This window comes from Procambarus clarkii, chromosome 91, assembly GCF_040958095.1.
Source record: "Procambarus clarkii isolate CNS0578487 chromosome 91, FALCON_Pclarkii_2.0, whole genome shotgun sequence".
NCBI lineage: Eukaryota > Metazoa > Arthropoda > Malacostraca > Decapoda > Cambaridae > Procambarus > Procambarus clarkii.
Window position 1 is genome coordinate 13,470,845 of NC_091240.1, and position 20,833 is coordinate 13,491,677.

At 43.7% G+C, this 20,833-nt stretch overlaps 1 protein-coding gene across 3 annotated transcripts in view; it reads left to right on the top strand.

Moving 5' to 3' along the window:
• Positions 1-2,717: 2,717 nt before the first annotated feature.
• LOC123774026 (BMP and activin membrane-bound inhibitor homolog) overlaps positions 2,718-20,833 on the top strand; it is a 29,625-nt gene continuing 11,509 nt past the window's right edge. For 2 of the 3 annotated variants that reach the window (XM_069318806.1, XM_069318807.1), the window contains exon 1: positions 2,718-3,481. In XM_069318806.1, the coding sequence (XP_069174907.1) occupies positions 2,761-3,481 (721 nt within the window). In that variant the 5' untranslated portion in view covers positions 2,718-2,760. Of the gene's footprint in view, positions 3,482-18,691; positions 18,814-20,833 lie in introns of those variants that run through there. The other variant, XM_045768124.2, reaches the window with a different exon arrangement.

Consider the following 20,833-nt stretch of genomic DNA (forward strand, 5'->3'; position numbering starts at 1 on the left):
TCCCCAGGGGGTCGGTCCCTGACCTGGCCTCCTGCGGTAAGTGGTCTATTCAATCAAGCTGTTGGACGCGGCTGTGATTTGTACACATGACATTATAAAAAGCATAAAAATCATCATTGAGTTTCTTAACATTAATAGCCCAACTTGTTTTTAAAGTAGCCCAAAAAGTCGCAAGTAGCGAAATTAAAAATTTGGGAGCGCGGGGCTCTGAAAAGTAGCCCAATTCGCTACTTGTAGCCCAATCTGGCATCCCTGACTGCACCACGGAGACTGAGATTTAGCTAAGCAAGTTACAATCTATATATATATATATATATATATATATATATATATATACATATATATATATATATATATATATACATATATTATATATATATATATATATATATATATATATATATATATATATATATATATATATATATATATATATATATATGTCGTACCTAATAGCCAGAACGCACTTCTCAGCCTACTATTCAAGGCCCGATTTGCCTAATAAGCCAAGTTTTCATGAATTAATGTTTTTTCGTCTACCTAACCTACCTAACCTAACCTAACCTAGCTTTTTTTGGCTACCTAACCTAACCTTACCTATAAATATAGGTTAGGTTAGGTTAGGTAGGGTTGGTTAGGTTTGGTCATATATCTACGTTAATTTTAACTCCAATAAAAAAAAATTGACCTTCATACATAGAGAAAAGGGTTGCTTTATCATTTCATAAGAAAAAAACTATAGTAAATATATTAATTCAGGAAAACTTGGCTTATTAGGCAAATCGGGCCTTGAATAGTAGGCTGAGAAGTGAGTTCTGGCTACTAGGTACGACATTATATATATATATATATATATATATATATATATATATATATATATATATATATATATATATATATAATATATGTATATATATATATATATATATATGTATATATATATATATATATATATATATATATATAATATATATATATATATATATATATTATATATATATATATATATATATATATATATATATATATATATATATATATATCGTACCTAGTAGCCAGAACGCACTTCTCAACCTACTATGCAAGGCCCGATTTGCCTAATAAGCCAAGTTTTCATGACTTGATATATTGGACTTGTACCCAAGATTAACCATGTTATGTATCAATTATATAATGTATGTATGTGTTGTAACTATATAACCTGAGCTTGTAAAAGCACCTTCATCACCTTCAGTGAAGATGATGAAGGTGCTTTTGGTGATAATGGGTGGTGATAATGGTGGTGAAGGTGGTGAAGATGATCTTCACCACCCTACACCACCATTATCACCACCCTACACCACCATTATCACCACCCTACACCACCATTATCACCACCCTACACCACCATTATCACCACCCTACACCTCCATTATCACCACCCTACACCACCATTATCACCACCCTACACCTCCATTATCACCACCCTACACCACCATTATCACCACCCTACACCACCACCTTACACCACCATTATCACCACCCTACACCACCATTATCACCACCCTACACCACCATTATCACCACCCTACACCACCATTATCACCAACACCACCATTATCACCACCCTACACCACCATTATCACCACCCTACACCACCATTATCATCACCCTACACTACCATTATCACCACCCTACACCACCATTATCACCACCCTACACCACCATTATCACCAACACCACCATTATCACCACCCTACACCACCATTATCACCAACACCACCATTATCACCACCCTACACCACCATTATCACCAACACCACCATTATCACCACCCTACACCACCATTATCACCAACACCACCATTATCACCACCCTACACCACCATTATCACCAACACCACCATTATCACCACCCTACACCACCATTATCACCACCCTACATCACCATTATCACCACCCTACACCACCATTATCACCACCCTACACCACCATTATCACCACCCTACATCACCATTATCACCACCCTACACCACCATTATCACCACCCTACACCACCATTATCACCACCCTACACCACCATTATCACCACCCTACACCACCATTATCACCACCCTACACCACCATTATCACCGCCCTACACCACCATTATCACCGCCCTACACCACCATTATCACCGCCCTACACCACCATTATCACCACCCTACACCACCATTATCACCGCCCTACACCACCATTATCACCGCCCTACACCACCATTATCACCAACCATATCAATATTGTAATTTGCTGCATACCTCTCACGGGCCTCAACTTGAAGGCTAAGTTTAAATGCATTTTTGTTTTTTTAGAATAGTGTTGCCTCTCTCACCACACTAACCAGTAACATAATCGCTGGCCGTTATCCTAATGTTTATTTAAAACAATAAACTTTATTAATTAGGAACTTTTATTTACAAGTTAACCAACTGGTTTCTTGTCTATGTGACAGGTTATCCTCGTCTGCCGTAGTATTGACCTTGGCAATGTTCTGCATCTTGCCTTACATGCAGTTAGATGTATGTTGCATGAGCGTCACCACACACATACGTCACTACACCTACATCTACTGTTGGTACACAGTAGCATGCCAACAGTACTTAATACCCAGCACATTGTGAGTGTAGCAACCCTTGCACTTGCCTGGCGGGAGCTAGGCGGCGGGAGGCGGGCATCAGCAGCTGGGCAGCACCACCCCGACCAGTACTTGGTATTCTCTCTCCGTGGCGCGCACACCGCCGGCATGCTGCCCGCTGCCCGCTCTTGTCCGCCCTCGCACATCCACCCACGTGCCCTGGGACACACCAACACCCAGCCACGTGCCCTGGGACACACCAACACCCAGCCACGTGCCCCGGGACACACCAACACCCAGCCACGTGCCCCGGAACACACCAACACCCAGCCACGTGCCCCGGAACACACCAACACCCAGCCACGTGCCCTGGGACCCATCAACACCCAGCCACGTGCCCTGGGACACACCAACACCCAGCCACGTGCCCTGGGACCCACCAACACCCACTTACGGGCTCTGGGACACACCAAAAACCACCCACGTGCCCTAAGACACATCAGCACCTACCCACGAGCCCTAGGACACATCATCACTCACTCACTGGCCCTGGGATACACCAACACTTATCCACATCACGTTCCTCCGTCAACCCCAGAGGAAAGCATCAACATACGAGGGGAATATACCATAACGAAGATAAGCAGCTGTACACCCAGCAGATGCAATTCCATTTCCTGCAATGGTGTATCTAGGGGAGACGATTCAAACCCTGTGGGCGGTGACGGTACACCGGTTGGGCATGACGGTACACCGGTTGGGCATGACGGTACATCGGTGGGGCATGACTATACACCCAGAGGCTGCAGCAGCGTCCAGGTACACCCATCACTGTTGCTGCTGCTCTTCCTCGTGTTGACAAGACCCTTCATCACCGGCGCCACACACGGTGAGTTGAAGTTACCTCCCGCAGGGAGTCGCTTGTCTGCCGTCCCCCCGCCTCATGCAAGTTCATACGAAAAACTGAACTCACTTCACCTAAGCTCTTTTACTTTATATATATGTATATATATATGTATGTATATATATATATGTCGTACCTAGTAGCCAGAACTCACTTCTCAGCCTACTATTCAAGGCCCGATTTGCCTAATAAGCCAAGTTTTCCTGAAATAATATATTTACTATAATTTTTTTCTTATGAAATGATAAAGCAACCCTTTTCTCTATGTATGAGGTCAATTTTTTTTTATTGGAGTTAAAATTAACGTAGATATATGACCGAACCTAACCAACCCTACCTAACCTATCTTTATAGGTTAGGTAGCCGAAAACGTTAGGTTAGGTTAGGTAGTCGAAAAACAATTAATTCATGAAAACTTGGCTCATTAGGCAAATCGGGCCTTGCATAGTATGCCGAGAAGTGCATTCTGGCTACTAGGTACGATATATATATATATATATATATATATATATATATATATATATATATATATATATATATATATATATATATATATATATAATATATATATCGTACCTAGTAGCCAGAATGCACTTCTCGGCATACTATGCAAGGCCCGATTTGCCTAATGAGCCAAGTTTTCATGAATTAATTGTTTTTCGACTACCTAACCTAACCTAACGTTTTCGGCTACCTAACCTATAAAGATAGGTTAGGTAGGGTTGGTTAGGTTCGGTCATATATCTACGTTAATTTTAACTCCAATAAAAAAAAAAGGGACAGGGACTCCTGTCCTCGTAGCTCTCTCACTAGCACAAGTTCACTCACTACAAATTCCATTTTTTAGTATCAAGACACAATTAAAAGACTTGGGTAAATACTATTTCAATAACAGGGTTGTGGATTTGTGGAACCAATTACTGCATAACATAATGGGCGCATGATCCCCTGATTGTTTCAAGCGTAGGTTAGACATACATATGAATAAGTTTGGGTGGATATAAATAGGAGCTGCCGCGCATGAGCGAATAAGCCTTCTGCGGTTACCTTGATTCTTGCGTTGTTATAAAATGATCTAAACTTGGATAGCATTGCGCAGCCTTCGGACAGCAGTGTTCCACGCTCCTAAAACAGTCTTGTCTGGCGATCTGCTTCATAAATACACAAACCTGTTTCCTTACAACTTTTTATTCAGATCTTGTTTATATCTGAACTTATCCCATTTTCCCATTATTACGTGATCCATTTTGAGTTAATATTTTTACCATTATTATTATTCCTTTTGCTATACTCATTTACCGACTTTATGCTTGTATCATGTTACCCTCGCTCTTCACACCTCTACACCACGAATATTTATTTTTTTATTTATTTATGCATATACAAGAAGGTACATTGGGAATGTGAGGATACATAATATGGTAATTACAGTCTTGTAAAGCCCCTAGTACGCGCAGCGTTTCGGGCATTCGGGCATATTAACACAACAAGCCTCGTCTCTTTATAAGGCTGTGAGGGAGGGTGGTAACTTTGTTATCCTTCTCTATATACGTGCATGTGTATTATGGCAATTCTTTACTCCATAAACAATATGGGGTCTAAGAAGGGCGAGGTGCAGTTAAAGAACAACCTCACACCTTGTACTGCTAATACTCATAAATATTATCAAATTATCCTTTGTGCATTATTTACAACATTATTTCATTTTATTTTTTTACTTTAGATCCTTACTAATTATTACTTTTCAATTTTTCTCGCATTTAGAATGGTCAGATTGAAAATTAATATTCAGGAGAGAATTTCCCGAGCTCCAAGCTGCCGCTCAGTTGGGTGGGTGTGGAGCACATGACTGTAAAGCTGCCGCCCAGTTGGGTGGGCGTGGAGCACATGACTGTAAAGCTGCCGCCCAGTTGGGTGGGTGTGGAGCACATGACTGTAAAGCTGCCGCCCAGTTGGGTGGGTGTGGAGCACATGACTGTAAAGCTGCCGCCCAGTTGGGTGGGTGTGGAGCACATGACTGTAAAGCTGCCGCCCAGTTGGGTGGGTGTGGAGCACATGACTGTAAAGCTGCCGCCCAGTTGGGTGGGTGTGGAGCACATGACTGTACAGCTGCCGCCCAGTTGGGTGGGTGAGGAGCACATGACTGTAAAGCTGCCGCCCAGTTGGGTGGGTGTGGAGCACATGACTGTAAAGCTGCCGCCCAGTTGGGTGGGTGTGGAGCACATGACTGTAAAGCTGCCGCCCAGTTGGGTGGGTGTGGAGCACATGACTGTAAAGCTGCCGCCCAGTTGGGTGGGTGTGGTGCACATGACTGTAAAGCTGCTGCCCAGTTGGGTGGGTGTGCAGCAAGACTAGTAACTGTGACTCACCATAGATGTAAAGTGCCTTGTATAGTGACTGTTGTGAGCCTCTTGTTGAATCACTTGTCATATAAAAAAGATTATTGATATGTATATGTATTTGTGTAAATGATTGTATATCTATGCACCTGAGTAAATACTGATTCATTAACAGGGCTGTTGATTTGTGGAACCAGTTGCTGCATAACATGGTAGAAGTGGGGGAGGGTACCCTTGATTGTTTCAAGCGTAGGTTAGACATAAATATGAATGAGTTTGGGTGGATATAAATAGGCGCTGCCTCGTATGGGCCAATAGGCCTTCTGCAGTTACCTTCATTCTTATGTTCTTATAATAAAGAAAGAAATAGAACCGGAGCCCCTCAGTATATCAGACAAACTGCATCTGTCAATCGTGTCCATTCTAACGATCTATCCATGTCGTGTAGCGATTATGAGTTAAACTGAATTAATATCCCGTCCTGTTTTTTGTATCATAGACTAATCTGATGTTATGCAAATGAGGAGTCACAATAACGTGGCTGAAAAATGTTGATCAACCCACACTAGAAAGTGAAGATACGACGACGTTTCGGTCCGTCCTGGACCATTTTTAAGTCGAATGTGATGATCGACTTGAGAATGGTCCAGGACGGACCGAAACGTCGTCGTTCCTTCATTTTCTAGTGTGTGGTCTGGTCAACATAATCTGATGTTACTCATCAGTCGTAACTAATGAGTAGCATATATGTTTATATACATATGTGCATAATATATTATATATATATATATATATATATATATATATATATATATATTGGGAGCAGTCTTTCCTGTAGACATATATTATTAAATATGACCGAAAAAGTAAGATTAATAATTCTAACACGAATTTTCTCGATCTTTATGTTTCTTTTCACTGTTGATGGCAATTGAAAAATCAATTCTCCAAAATTCATTTTTATTTCTAGTCTGACGCGACACTTGAACGCGTTTCGTAAAACTTATTACATTTTCAAAGACTTTAGTTTACACACACACACAACTATAATTGAATAGAGCTTAAACATCTTCGATTTTTTATACCTGCATTTGGGTGAGGTGATATGTTACAACAGTTTTGGATGAGGTGAAAACAAACTTTCAACACAAGACAGAACACGAAACAATGGGTATTGAAGGTAAGAATGGAAGTAATTGCAGAGGGCCTATTGGCCCATATTTCTTGATGCTTCTATATTGGAGCGGAGTCTTGAAGTGGGTAGAATATAGTTGTGCATTAATTGGCTGTTGATTGCTGGTGTTGACTTTTTGATGTGTAGTGCCTCGCAGATATCAAGCCGCCTGCTATCGCTGTATCTATCGATGATTTCTGTGTTGTTTGTTAAGACTTCTCTGGTGATGGTCTGGTTGTGGGAAGAGATTATATGTTCCTTAATGGAGCCCTGTTGCTTATGCATCGTTAAACGCCTGGAAAGAGATGTTGTTGTCTTGCCTATATACTGAGTTTTTTTAGGCTTACAGTCCCCAAGAGGGCATTTGAAGGCATAGACGACGTTGGTCTCTTTTTAAAGCGTTCTGCTTTGTGCCTGGAGAGTTTCTCACAAGTAAGCTTACCGTTTTCTTGGTTTTATAGTAAATCGTCAGTTGTATCTTCTGATTTTTGTCTGTAGGGATAACGTTTCTATTAACAATATCTTTCAGGACCCTTTCCTCAGTTTTATGAGCTGTGGAAAAGAAGTTCCTGTAAAATAGTCTAATAGGGGGTATAGGTGTTGTGTTAGTTGTCTCTTCAGAGGTAAAGATTCCGTTATTTAATGACACAAAGTATGCGAATAGTTCTGCTGACAGAGTTTACATTTAGTCAAATCTACATCAGCAGATGTTACAAACTGCCAGAGGTACTTGTAGCCGAGCCTAAGCCTAGCAGTGGTAACATCTAGAAGTCTGCTAACATTATTGGATGACCCATAGACGTGCGGTTCTTCCTGCATAATAGAATGATGATAGATGGAGTAACTGGTGTGAATTTCACTTTGCCTCAAGTCACCGAAATTTAGTTGATGTTCCTGGGATATTGCTGCCATGAGAACCAGATTGCTACGAAGTGTGTTGGTTTGTGTTCAGCAGTGTTAGTCTGTCGAAAGGCGAGCTTTATGTCAAGAGGACGAAAGGTATTGGTAAAAGTTTTGAGTTAAGATATGAAGGGAAGGCAGAGCACAGTGCTAATAGTGTTGGAAGCAGGTTTAGGATGCAAGCAATTTCGTTTAGCTTGAGAATAGGCACAGTTGATAAAATGGAAAGAGTAACCAGGCAAGAGAAAGATTTGTAAATAAAGGGAATTTCAGAATCCAGAAACTGAGGGTCGCTGATGCGTAGAGCGCGGAGGAAGAGAGAGACGAGGACACTTTCCTTAACAGAAGGAGAATGGTAGGAAAAGAAGTGAATGTACATGCCACTATGCATGGGTTTGTGGTAGACAGATAAAGAAAACCCGGACACACAGCTGTGAACTTACCTTACAATAACCTTACAACAGTGTATCTTGGGTCTGGTGCCGTTGGGACAAGGGAGGGAGGGAGATGTCAAATTACAGAATCTGACCTTATCTTATCTATCTTGTATGTTGTGCTCATATCTCTGCTTCTTCCGTCCCCATAGCCTAACCCACTTAACTCCGGCACATATCTTGTTGAAAACTTCGGTAATTTTTTAAACTTAGTTTTCATGGTTCAGAAGGTTGGGGTTGCATGCCGGTGCTGCATACTTCAGTAGTGGTATGACGAATGTTGTGTAGAGTGCCTTGTAGGGAGGGAGCCAGGGGAGCGTGTCGAGGCCCTGGCAGCTCAGGTGTGTTCATTAATCACGGTCAGGTGAATGTGAGGGTCACGCTGCCCTCATGAGTCACCCGCTCACGCACCTCACTCACCCGCCACGGCCAGCTGAGTCATCCGCCACGGCCAGCCGACTCACCCGCCACGGCCAGCCGACTCACCCGCCACGGCCAGCCGACTCACCCGCCACGGCCAGCCGACTCACCCGCCACGGCCAGCCGACTCACCCGCCACGGCCAGCCGACTCACCCGCCACGGCCAGCCGACTCACCCGCCACGGCCAGCCGACTCACCCGCCAGAGCCAGCCGACTCACCCGCCAGAGCCAACCGACTCACCCGCCAGAGCCAACCGACTCACCCGCCAGAGCCAACCGACTCACCCGCCAGAGCCAGCCGACTCACCCGCCAGAGCCAGCCGACTCACCCGCCAGAGCCAGCTGACTCACCCGCCAGAGCCAGCTGACTCACCCGCCAGAGCCAGCTGACTCACCCGCCAGAGCCAGCCGACTCACCCGCCACGGCCACCCGACTCACCCGCCACGGCCAGCCGAGTCACCCGCCACGGCCACCCGACTCATCGCGGTGTTCATCACGTGACGACAACAGTGATGACCACTATGATGGGAGAGGTCTACAGGGCACCAGCAGTAAGCTTAGCACTGGGCCCGGGCATGATTAAGATGCCAGCCCCCCACATGTATCAGGCGACGCTCAGACCTCCACTGTGGAATGCACTAAATGTCAGCTTTCCCAGAGAGAAAACATGCATGACCTTCAACGTTGTATGGTAGCATGTATCAAGTTGACTGACTTACCACCTGCTGGCTTTATGTATCCTCAACAGTATAAGCTGTTGAGGATTCTGATGAATGAAGAGCTGACTCTTCACTCCTCCGTAGCACCTGACTGTCGGTCGTCTCTTTCTGTAGCCAGTCCCGGGATACGCCGAATTCTGTCACTGCCACTTCACAGGCAGACAGTAGATACTACTCAGTTCCTCTAAGGCGGCTGCTCACTGCTCACGTAAAGCAGAATGGAGTAGAGATATAATAGGCTGCCCTGGGTAGACTGATTGTCCTCGTGCCACTACAGCCCTACGTCGCCTCTGTGGACACAGACACGTCATCAGTAAACTGGCCAGTACTTGGGATACTAGGAAATACCACTTACGGACTCTGACATTGACATACAACTTCTATCACGATAGATGGCGCTGATTTCTAGGCGCCACCTTACCAGAGGTCAGCTACAGCGACTCTTCGGGCTGACCAAGGCCGGAATCTAGAGTCTCTGACAGATATCCTACAGCCACCACCAGATGGCGTTGTCCATTTTGTGGGGGTTTAGGGGGCAGACTCACAGATGGCGTTGACGTTGATACTCCATGCTCCGACGATGGAGTTGGGTTCATAACACTCGGTCTTATCTGGACACGCGACCCCCCCCCCCCTCACATAATAATTTGTGGTGATTTCAATGCCCATCATCGTTTGACACTCAGCTCGAAGACAACAAATGAGGCCAGCACTCACATTGTACATCTACTAGACAGCTTCCAGAAATTCAAATCCTAAACAAGAGTGAACCCACCCACATCCAAGGAGATAGACTAGATTTTACCTTCGTTTCAGCCTGCCTAAGAGATGCAGCAACATGGTCAGTTGAGCCCACACTCACAAGCGACCACTATGGGGTCCAAACAGATCTAAAGTTGGATCTACCCACCCCATCTCCACCTCCATCAGAAGCCTGGAACTTCGCTCAACAAAATGGGACCTTTTCAAAATCTCATCTCAAAGTTGCATAGAAATTATGTTCTTCCCAAAGACATTAATCAGGCAGAACAAGATTTTGTCAAAGCTATTCAAAGTGCAGCCAACCACTCAATCCCACTGAAAAAACAGTCCACCAGACACCAAAAAGATCACTGGTACTATTGCGAACGTGTTAAAGAACTCAATCATAGACTCAACAGAACAAGAAAGCTATACAAAAAGCAGCCAAGTGACCGCAACAGGACCTTACTTTGTGAAGGTCAAGGAACATGTGCATCAAGAGACCAGACTAATAAAAGAACAAAAGTGACTGGAATGGTGTTCACATCTGAATGAACACACCTCTCTCGGAGAGATGTGGCAGCAAATTCACCGGGCCAAAGGAAATAAAACACCTAAAGCCCCACACCCTAAGGATCCACATCAGGAAGTCGACGTATTGGCAACCAGGTTTGCAGAAAGAACAGCCAGCAATCAGCTTCCACCAGATGTATTAACAGTGCAGACAGGACTAGAGAAAGAAAGATGGCACAGAATCCTTACAGCATGTGAAGAAGTCTCTGACACTAATACCCCTTTTACATTAGATGAGTTGAATCGGGCTAAGAAAAACATCCAAAGATACTTCCCCTGGAGGCGACCAAATAACCTATAAAATGATTAGAAACCTCGGCCCAGAGGGAGACGCTGCATACCTAAGGTTAATTAATTTAGCCCGGACTTCTCAAACTAGACCTACAGCTTGGAATAGAGCAGACATAGTGCCGATCCCAAAACCCAGAGATTCAGTAAATCCCAGGCCCATCTCTCTCCAAAGCTGTGCAGCCAAGACGGCTGACAGAATGGCACTCAACAGACTTGAGTGGAAAATGCCTAAACTGCACAATGATATGTATGCCTATAGAAGAGGGGTTGGCACAGTGGAGTGTATTACAACTCTGTTAGCCCACTTGAATGACAGTCCAGGAATGCTGATATTCCTCAACCTGGAGAAAGACTTTGAAATGGCTAGAGCCCCAGCTAATCTCTGCTGCCTCATCGACAAAGAGGTCAAAGGCAACCTGCTCTCCTGGACCAAAATCTGTCTCATAAACAGAGAAGCAAGAGTAAAACGTCATGGCACAGTCTCTAAATACAAAAGACATGAAAATGGTACACCACAAGGAGGCATTCTCAGCACCCTTCTCTTCAACTGTTTAATGGAAAGAATAATGAGGTTGAAACTCCCACATCACTGCAGGCTGCTAAACTACTGCGGACGACTTTGTCAACATCATAAAAGGAAGGGATGCGGCGCGCCTTGCACCCAAATGCTTAGACTGTTTCAGTGAAGAGGCAAAGCAGATTGGTATCAAACTCAACCCACAAAAACAAAAGCCATGCTCATAAAAATAGCGAAGCCCAACATCCAACTCACAGTACAGGGTCAACCAAATGAATGAGTGGACACATATCAGTATCTAGGAATAATCCTGGACACAAATTTTAATGTTAAGGTCACTTACTTGAGAGAGAGAACTGCAGCCTAGACGGCAATCCTCAGGTCACTAACCTCCCACTTTGGAGGAGCCAATCTGCAAGTCCTTTGCACATACTATGTACAAGCAGTCAGAGCAGTGATCGACTATGCCGCACCTGCACTCACAAGTCTATCACACCAACAGTGGAAAAAGCTTGTGGACAAAGGTGGTGGACAAAACCATTAGGCATGCCCTCGCCCCCGTGTCCCAGCAGAGAAGGTCTGGACAACACCACCAGGCATGCCCTCGCCCCCGTGTCCCAGCAGGGAAGGGCTGGACAACACCACCAGGCGTGCCCTCGCCCCCGTGTCCCAGCAGGGAAGAGCTGGACAACACCACCAGGCGTGCCCTCGCCCCCGTGTCCCAGCAGGGAAGGGCTGAACAACACCACCAGGCGTGCCCTCGCCCCCGTGTCCCAGCAGGGAAGGGCTGGACAACACCACCAGGTATGCCCTCGCCCGCGGAAAAACGCTAATGGAGGCGGTGTGTTCTACCTGGCGGAACCTCCACAACAGTGCCTGGTGACGCCGTGGTAACACACTCGCCTCGAGCCTGTGTTCGAGACGTTGGTCAGGAAGGATTGTCTAGGTGCCAGTTTTTAACTGTTCCCCTCTATTTATCAAGCAGCACTAGGGTGCTAATCGGAACAGCCAATCGGTTGTTAACCGATTGGCTGGTCGTGTTATTGACCAGCCATTTGGTTAACACGATTGTTAACCGATTGGATTAATCAGTTAGCCGATTAAATTGTATCACGATTTACCCACTATATTCCATGGGAAAATAGTGGGTAAATCTTACCACGAACTGGGAAGGGAAAATTCTAAGCCTGCTAACACAAGTCAGACCTCCTCTGTTTCTGTACCCACATGCGACCACTGAGAACTGAACCTCAGCCTCTCCCCAACACTGAGAACTGAACGTCAGTCTCTCCCCAACACTGAGAACTGAACGTCAGCCTCTCCCCAACACTGAGAACTGAACCTCAGCCTCTCCCCAACACTGAGAACTGAACCTCAGCCTCTCCCCAACACTGAGAACTGAACCTCAGCCTCTCCCCAACACTGAGAGCTGAACCTCAGCCTCTCTCCAACACTGAGAACTGAACGTCAGCCTCTCCCCAACACTGAGAACTGAACGTCAGCCTCTCCCCAACACTGAGAACTGAACGTCAGCCTCTCTCCAACACTGAGAACTGAACGTCAGCCTCTCTCCAACACTGAGAACTGAACGTCAGCCTCTCTCCAACACTGAGAACTGAACGTCAGCGTCTCTCCAACACTGAGAACTGAACCTCAGCCTCTCTCCAACACTGAGAACTGAACGTCAGCGTCTCTCCAACACTGAGAAGTGAACGTGAGCATGTAGCGTGATCTCTGGGACAAAGATAAGTGAGGGAGGAGAAGGGTTGGTGACCTTGAGAGTAGTGTGGCCGGGTGAGTGTGTGTGTAAGGTTGAAGGCTAGACAGCCAGTCCTGCCACACTTGTCACCATACAGGTCCCAAGGCTATAATTACTCCGCACTCTCTACCAGTCACTTATAATAATTATACTCCCCTCCTTACAGTGCGTATAACATCACTAGACACGCCCTAGAAGCCACCTAAAATTACAACACACTCCACAGAAGTTACAAAATGATTTAAACCTATTACAGTGTTGAGAAAGGACGGAATTTGTCCATAAACATGTCCTTAAAAGTGTTGGAAATACTTTATCTGGTAAAATATTTGTCTAAAGGCCTAGCATGGAAGCATTTCCTAAAGTTTCTAACATATCAAAAAACATTCAACCAAATCTTCATTTAAATACTGAAATGTAATTATTTTTCTAATATCAGACTATTTTTCCAGTTCCTCGTATATGTGTGCAGACAATCTGTATTTATAAGAGTGAATTTCTATCTGTCTGTCTGTCCAAGATTGGAGGCCAGATGTTTGGGGTTAGCCTCATCCAACTTTGCCGGGAAGAATGGTCTGGGGTATGGGACGGTCATAGGCTAGTCGGGGTCGGTCCTAATGATCCTATTAGTAGGGGGTAAGGCAAACTAGTGACCCCCAACCAATAAAATGGGTGTAAGGCAGCTAGCCAAGTCCCAAGACTCGTTCTCTTGAAAGTGATGAAGGAGAACTCAGAATTAAATGGAAATTTGTCAGTTGACGTGGAGGAGAGGAAGAATAAGGATAGGGGGAGGGGAGGGTATATTAGGGGGCAATTAGGGTGGGGGGGGGAACAGACTGACCCGGGCACCGCCGGGTACTCTTTGAAGTAATTATATATGCAATAATTTGCGAGAGAATAAATGTATCATATTATTAATTATTATTATTAATTATGAATTTTTTATGTTAATAAACTAAGTACAAAGAAAGTATGTAGGTAAATTTGTATATCTAGTATTATAGTATATATAGTCATGATAATATATCTGTATATTATATCTGTCATGATATAGTCATGATAATATATCTATATATTATATCTGTCATGATATAGTCATGATAATATATCTGTATATTATATCTGTCATGATATAGTCATGATAATATATCTGTATATTATATCTGTCATGATATAGTCATGATAATATATCTGTATATTATATCTGTCATGATATAGTCATGATAATATATCTGTATATTATATCTGTCATGATATAGTCATGATAATATATCTGTATATTATATCTGTCATGATATAGTCATGATAATATATCTGTATATTATATCAGTCATGATATAGTCATGATAATATATCTGTATATTATATCTGTCATGATATAGTCATGATAATATATCTGTATAGTACATTGCGATTATACTTGATTAAAATAAAAATAATCTATATAAATGGAAATGTTCGTTTGTTCAAAATAGCTAATCTCCGAAAGTTCTTCACCGATTGCTTTGAAATGTTTACACAATGTTCCAGTCGTATCCGAGCGGGTTTTTATATACATATTATATAGGTGTCACGGCTGTGGCGGGAAAAAACATGATTTTTTTTTTTTGGGAAACTGTGTTTTTCATGTGAGGGAAATCTTCGAAATCTCTTTACCGATTGCTTTGAAATTTTGACACAACGTTGAATTCGAATAGGCGCATGCTTTTATATACCTACTATATACATGCCTCACCTGTGACAGGAAAAAAACATGCTTTTTCTGAAAAATAGTGCCATCTGTTGGACGTAAGAGCAACACACACAGTAATCTTCGAAACCTCTTCACCAATTGCTTTGAAATTAAGCCACAACGTTCCATTCTAATACGCACATATTTTTATATACCTACTATATAGATGCTACACCTGTGACAGGTAAAAATATGCTATTTTTGACAAACAGCGCCATCTGTTTCAAGTAACAGCAACACATGCAATTACTAAATATGTTACGATTCTATTTCAATGTTTCCGATTGCAATGATAAACTTAATTTTCATAGATCTCGATTTATTTTCGTTTTGATTTATTTATTTTCTGTGACAGTACATTGGAATTGGGAAGTGTTGTTTACCATACCGCTCCTTTCGTGCGTATAAGTATAGATGCAACACCTGTGACAGGTAAAAGTATGCTTTTTTTTTTTAAACAGCGCCATCTTTTGTACGTAAGAGCAACACATGAAATACTAATTATGTTATGATTCCATTTCAGTATTTCCGATTTCATTGATGAAATTAATTTAATTGATTTCGATTTATTTTCATTTTGATTTAATTATTTTATGTGACATTGCATTGTAATTGAGATGTGTTGTTTACCATACCGTTCATTTCGTGAATATAGTTTATTTTTTAATTTTTAAATGTTTTTCATTTCGTTTTTTAATTGTTTATCTTATCTTTCAGTGATGGGAACATCAGATCATTTGATGTCCCCAATTTTCTGATGGGAACATCAGATCATTTGGGAATGCATCCGTCGAGGGAGTGGGGAATGGTTGGGAGGACTAGGAGACAGGGAAAGGTTGCTGTGGCTCGCCAACGTACATGTGAGTAGGATGGGATAGGCAATGTCTACGGTATGATGGATAGGTAATATCTACGGTAGGGTGGGATAGATAATATCTACGGTAGGATAGAATAGATAATATCTACGGTAGGGTGGGATAGGTAATATCTACGGTAGGGTGGGATAGATAATATCTACGGTAGGATAGAATAGGTAATATCTACAGTAGGATGGGATAGGTAATATCTACGGTAGGATGGGATGGGTAATATCTACTTTAGGATGGGATAGGTAATATCTATGGTAGGATGGGATAGGTAATATCTACGGTAGGATGGGATAGGTAATATCTACGGTATGATGGATAGGTAATATCTACGGTAGGGTGGGATAGATAATATCTACGGTAGGATAGAATAGGTAATATCTACGGTAGGATAGAATAGATAATATCTATGGTAGGATAGAATAGATAATATCTACGGTAGGATAGAATAGGTAATATCTACGGTAGGATGGGATAGGTAATATCTACGGTAGGATGGGATAGATAATATCTACAGATAACATCAACAGTACAACATGAGAGGCGCTGGCTGAGAGAACACATGACCATAACCAGTCGTATAATATTATAATCATTATCTGAAAATTCTATAATCTTTAAATGTAATCCCAATCAGGAAAATCACAGCATTGATTAGTAACAATGAGAGTTACAACACGTGTGACCTTAGAGTGACCTCCAGGGGTCAACCCCTCAGGGTGCTGGTGGGGGGGGGGGGGGGCAACGGGTAGTGGGCCTCAACCTTGGTTTTAAGTAGTTCTGCCTTAAAACGGGGTCCAACTTCACCAGGCCAGCCATACAACGGGTCCAACTTCACCAGGCCAGCCATACAACGGGTCCAACTTCACCAGGCCAGCCATACAACGGGTCCAACTTCACCAGGCCAGCCATACAACGGGTCCAACTTCACCAGGCCAGCCATACAACGGGTCCAACTTCACCAGGCCAGCCATACAACGGGTCCAACTTCACCAGGCCAGCCATACAACGGGGCCAACTTCACCAGGCCAGCCATACAACGGGTCCAACTTCACCAGGCCAGCCATACAACGGGTCCAACTTCACCAGGCCAGCCATACAACGGGGCCAACTTCACCAGGCCAGCCATACAACGGGGCCAACCTCACCAGGCCAGCCATACAACGGGTCCAACTTCACCAGGCCAGCCATACAACGGGGCCAACTTCCCCAGGCCAGCCATACAACGGGGCCAACCTCACCAGGCCAGCCATACAACGGGTCCAACTTCACCAGGCCAGCCATACAACGGGTCCAACTTCACCAGGCCAGCCATACAACGGGTCCAACTTCACCAGGCCAGCCATACAACGGGGCCAACTTCCCCAGGCCTGCCATACAAGAGGGGAGTCAGTGTTTACCTGTTTTGGAGCCAAACTTGTTCACGAGGACACAAATATTGGCTGGAGTCTCTGGCAGATTCATCAAATCCAAGGTGACCAAGATGCTCTGATTGTCTCAACGATTGTATATTATTGTGTTAATGGTGAGTGGTAGTGACCTCAGCCACCATGGTCATGGTCCAGGTGGTAGTGACCTCAGCCACCATGGTCATGGTCCAGGTGGTAGTGACCTCAGCCACCATGGTCATACCACAATGACCACCACCTCAGTCACCATGGTGACAGTATTCTATATGTTCGCCTCCGTCGATATCACCTGATTCACTATCAAGAGATACTGAGTTAAATATTATCTAAATCAGTTGCAAAAGTTAAGTAATGTTAATGTTATTCAGATATTGTGTTAATGATTATATATAACAGAGATGAGGCTACCTCTCTCGTTGACTACTGCCTTCACTACTGACGGGAGGCGAACACCATTGACCAGTCTCTAGGTTTCGCTCAGAGATGCTCCACATATCCGGTTAAGTGTTTCCTTGAGCGGCATAAACCAGGTTGCCTCGAGCCTCGCCCAATAAAGTATTCAGTTAACCTGTCCTGGGCGCCGGCAGGTGTTTGCCTGGTCGCTGGTGGAGGAGCCGAGCATCAGGCAGCAACCCGGCGCTGGCTCCCAGCCCGGATGCTCTCCCCACCACCCCCACCCCCGCCCACCGCTCACTTTTTGTTGTTTTGTCTTTGTCATACAGATATACAAGAGTTTTTACAATCTTGTACAGCCACTAGCACGCATAGTGTTTCGGGCAGGTCCGTAATCCTAATGTTCCCTGGAATACGACCCCGCCAAATCGTTAAACAACCATGTACCTATTTTACTGTTGGGTAAACAGAGGCTACGGTTAAGAATTGACGTCAGTAAATCTTCACCGGCCAGGATACGAACCCTGGACAAATCGCTCGCGAAACTCTAGGCGAGCAGCCCGTCCTCCAAACAAAGACCCAAAAGTGATTCCATGCACCCGCCAAGACCCCCTGTTTATGAATGAAAAATGGTTTACACACGACTCATAACTGATTTCGTTCGAACACTTCCGGAACAAGTGCTTCACTGACGAATTTTGTTCGAACCACAACGCTGTAAATGCTTCACCCACGTACTACAAATACAAATAATCGCCAACAGAACCTAAACACCTGACCTAACTTAACCTATGCCTATTTATACACAATATGCTAATATATTATAATATTAATTTATATTTGAGAAAATTCCCGTTTTGAATGAACAGCATGTTAAAATTTATGAATGCGTCTGTGGGGTTGACCGCTGGATGTAATGGACTTGAGTCGAGGATGGGTTGAGGCGAGATGTGTTACCGCTACACCAAGGGGACTGGGAGCAGTTTAAGGTGGTCCGTGTACACCTTCAGGCAGTTACCTCTCAGTACTTAACTATAAATGAGTGCAGGTAAGGGCCTGTTGTTCTGTATGCCTCGCCTACTAACCTGGTTGTACCTGTTGCGTTATACTTTAATTATTCTCACAGTCGAATTCTTTGTCGAATCTGGCCTTAGTCTTGTGGGTGGAGGTGGCTCCCACAACTTCCTTCAATGTGTTCCACGTGTCGGCCACCCGTATACGGTACGAGAACTTCCTTACATTTTCTCGACTCATTTGAGTTTCCAGCTTCCACTTAAGCAGCCTATTCAATTAAGACAAACAACAATGGCACTGATGAACAACTCCCCAAAAGCTGGAAACTGTGTTAAACCCTTCATTATAGGAGTCCTTATTCCAGACTAAGTCAATAAGTCTCCCTCGGGAGACATCGCTCGCCAGCTTGGAAAAATGGCACTGAAAGTGTAAGTGTCTTTGTCAAATAACTTGTTTCCTATTACTTTCAGCTAAATAGATATCGAATACTTTTTGAGTTAAAATTTAATTTTCTACAAAATGGTCCTCGGTGTATTCTATGTAGGGTCCAAGTTTCCAGTTTCCAAGAAAAAGGGTCTGAGGTACTTTTAAATGTAATTTATTTGATTGTTTTTTAAAGTACTATTCATAAAATGATTGGAAAGTTTGTAACGGTAAGCCGGTAATATTAGTAAATCATTGAGTGTTTTCTATTTTTCGGGAGTGGACACTGTATTACTCCTGTATTACAGCCACATACAAAATGCAACAAAAAATGATCCAAAACATGCATTGTCTCCAAGAAGGAAAAGGTACCCGCGGACTGTTGTCAACACTTACCTCAACCGCGCCCTCACACACACCTCCAGCTGGAGGCTGGTTGACGAGCACCTCGGTAGAGTAGGGCAGGTCCTCGTCAATAATGACTACTATAATGGCTATGTTGAGAAAGTCATCAAAAGTAAGGTTAGCCGCCATGACTCTACAGATATAACAGACAACAGTACACAATCGCTCCATAATGTTTATATATTATACAGGAACTTCTTTCCACGTCTCACAAAACGGTAGAGAGGGTCCTAAAAAACACTTTCGATAGAAATTTAACCGAGGGCCACTAATACTACTGGCCTCGACGAGGACAGGAGGCCGGCGGCTTGTCAAAGGTCCCCTCATTTGCCCTGATGATATTTTCTAATTGTATTTTAAAACCCAGCAGAATTTGGGCGTTTACGGAGTCGGTGGGTAAGCGGTTCCACGGGTTTACATCTTTATGGGTGAAAAAGCAATTCCTGTTCTCTGTCCTACATTGTGGCTTGTTGGGCTTGAACCCGTTGCTCCTCGTTCGTGTTACATCTCATCATTTGAAGAAATTGTTGGAATCTACATCGTCCAAATTGTTCAGTATTTTAAAGGTTTCGATGAGATCCGTCCTGTCATGCCTGGTCTATAGTGTTGTTAGTCCTGTGGCCCTCAACCGTTCCTGATACAAGAGATGACTTGGCTCTGGGATGCTTTTTATTGCCCGGTGTTGCACATCGTCCAGAGCAGCTGTGTCCGTCTGTAGATGAGGCTTCCATGCCTGGATACAATAATCCAGGGGGGGGGGGCGCACCAGAGACTTATACAATTGAACGACTAATTTATTTTCCTTGAAGGTAAAGGTACGCTTGATTATTCCCAAGGTTTGATTCTCTTTTTTTACTGCAGCTCCCACTTGTTGTGCAACTTTTAGTGAATGATGGATTCTGACTTCAAGGTCCTTTTTTTCATCTATCTTTTGTAAGGTAATGCTGTTAATTTGGTAGCTGTGACGTGGATTGTTATGCCCTCACATGCAAGGTCTCTCATTTGTCTATATTAAAGAGCATTTGCCAGTCATCTGACCATCTGTGGAGTTCAAGTAGACCTCTTTGTATCTCGATATCACTTTCACTTCCTACTTTAGCTCTTAGTGTCATCTGCAAATATGATGATGTGGCTTGTAATAATCTCATCTATGTCAATGATGTATATGACAAAAAAGGTTGGCCCAAAATGGACTCCTGTGGGATCCCACTTAGCACATTTCCCCC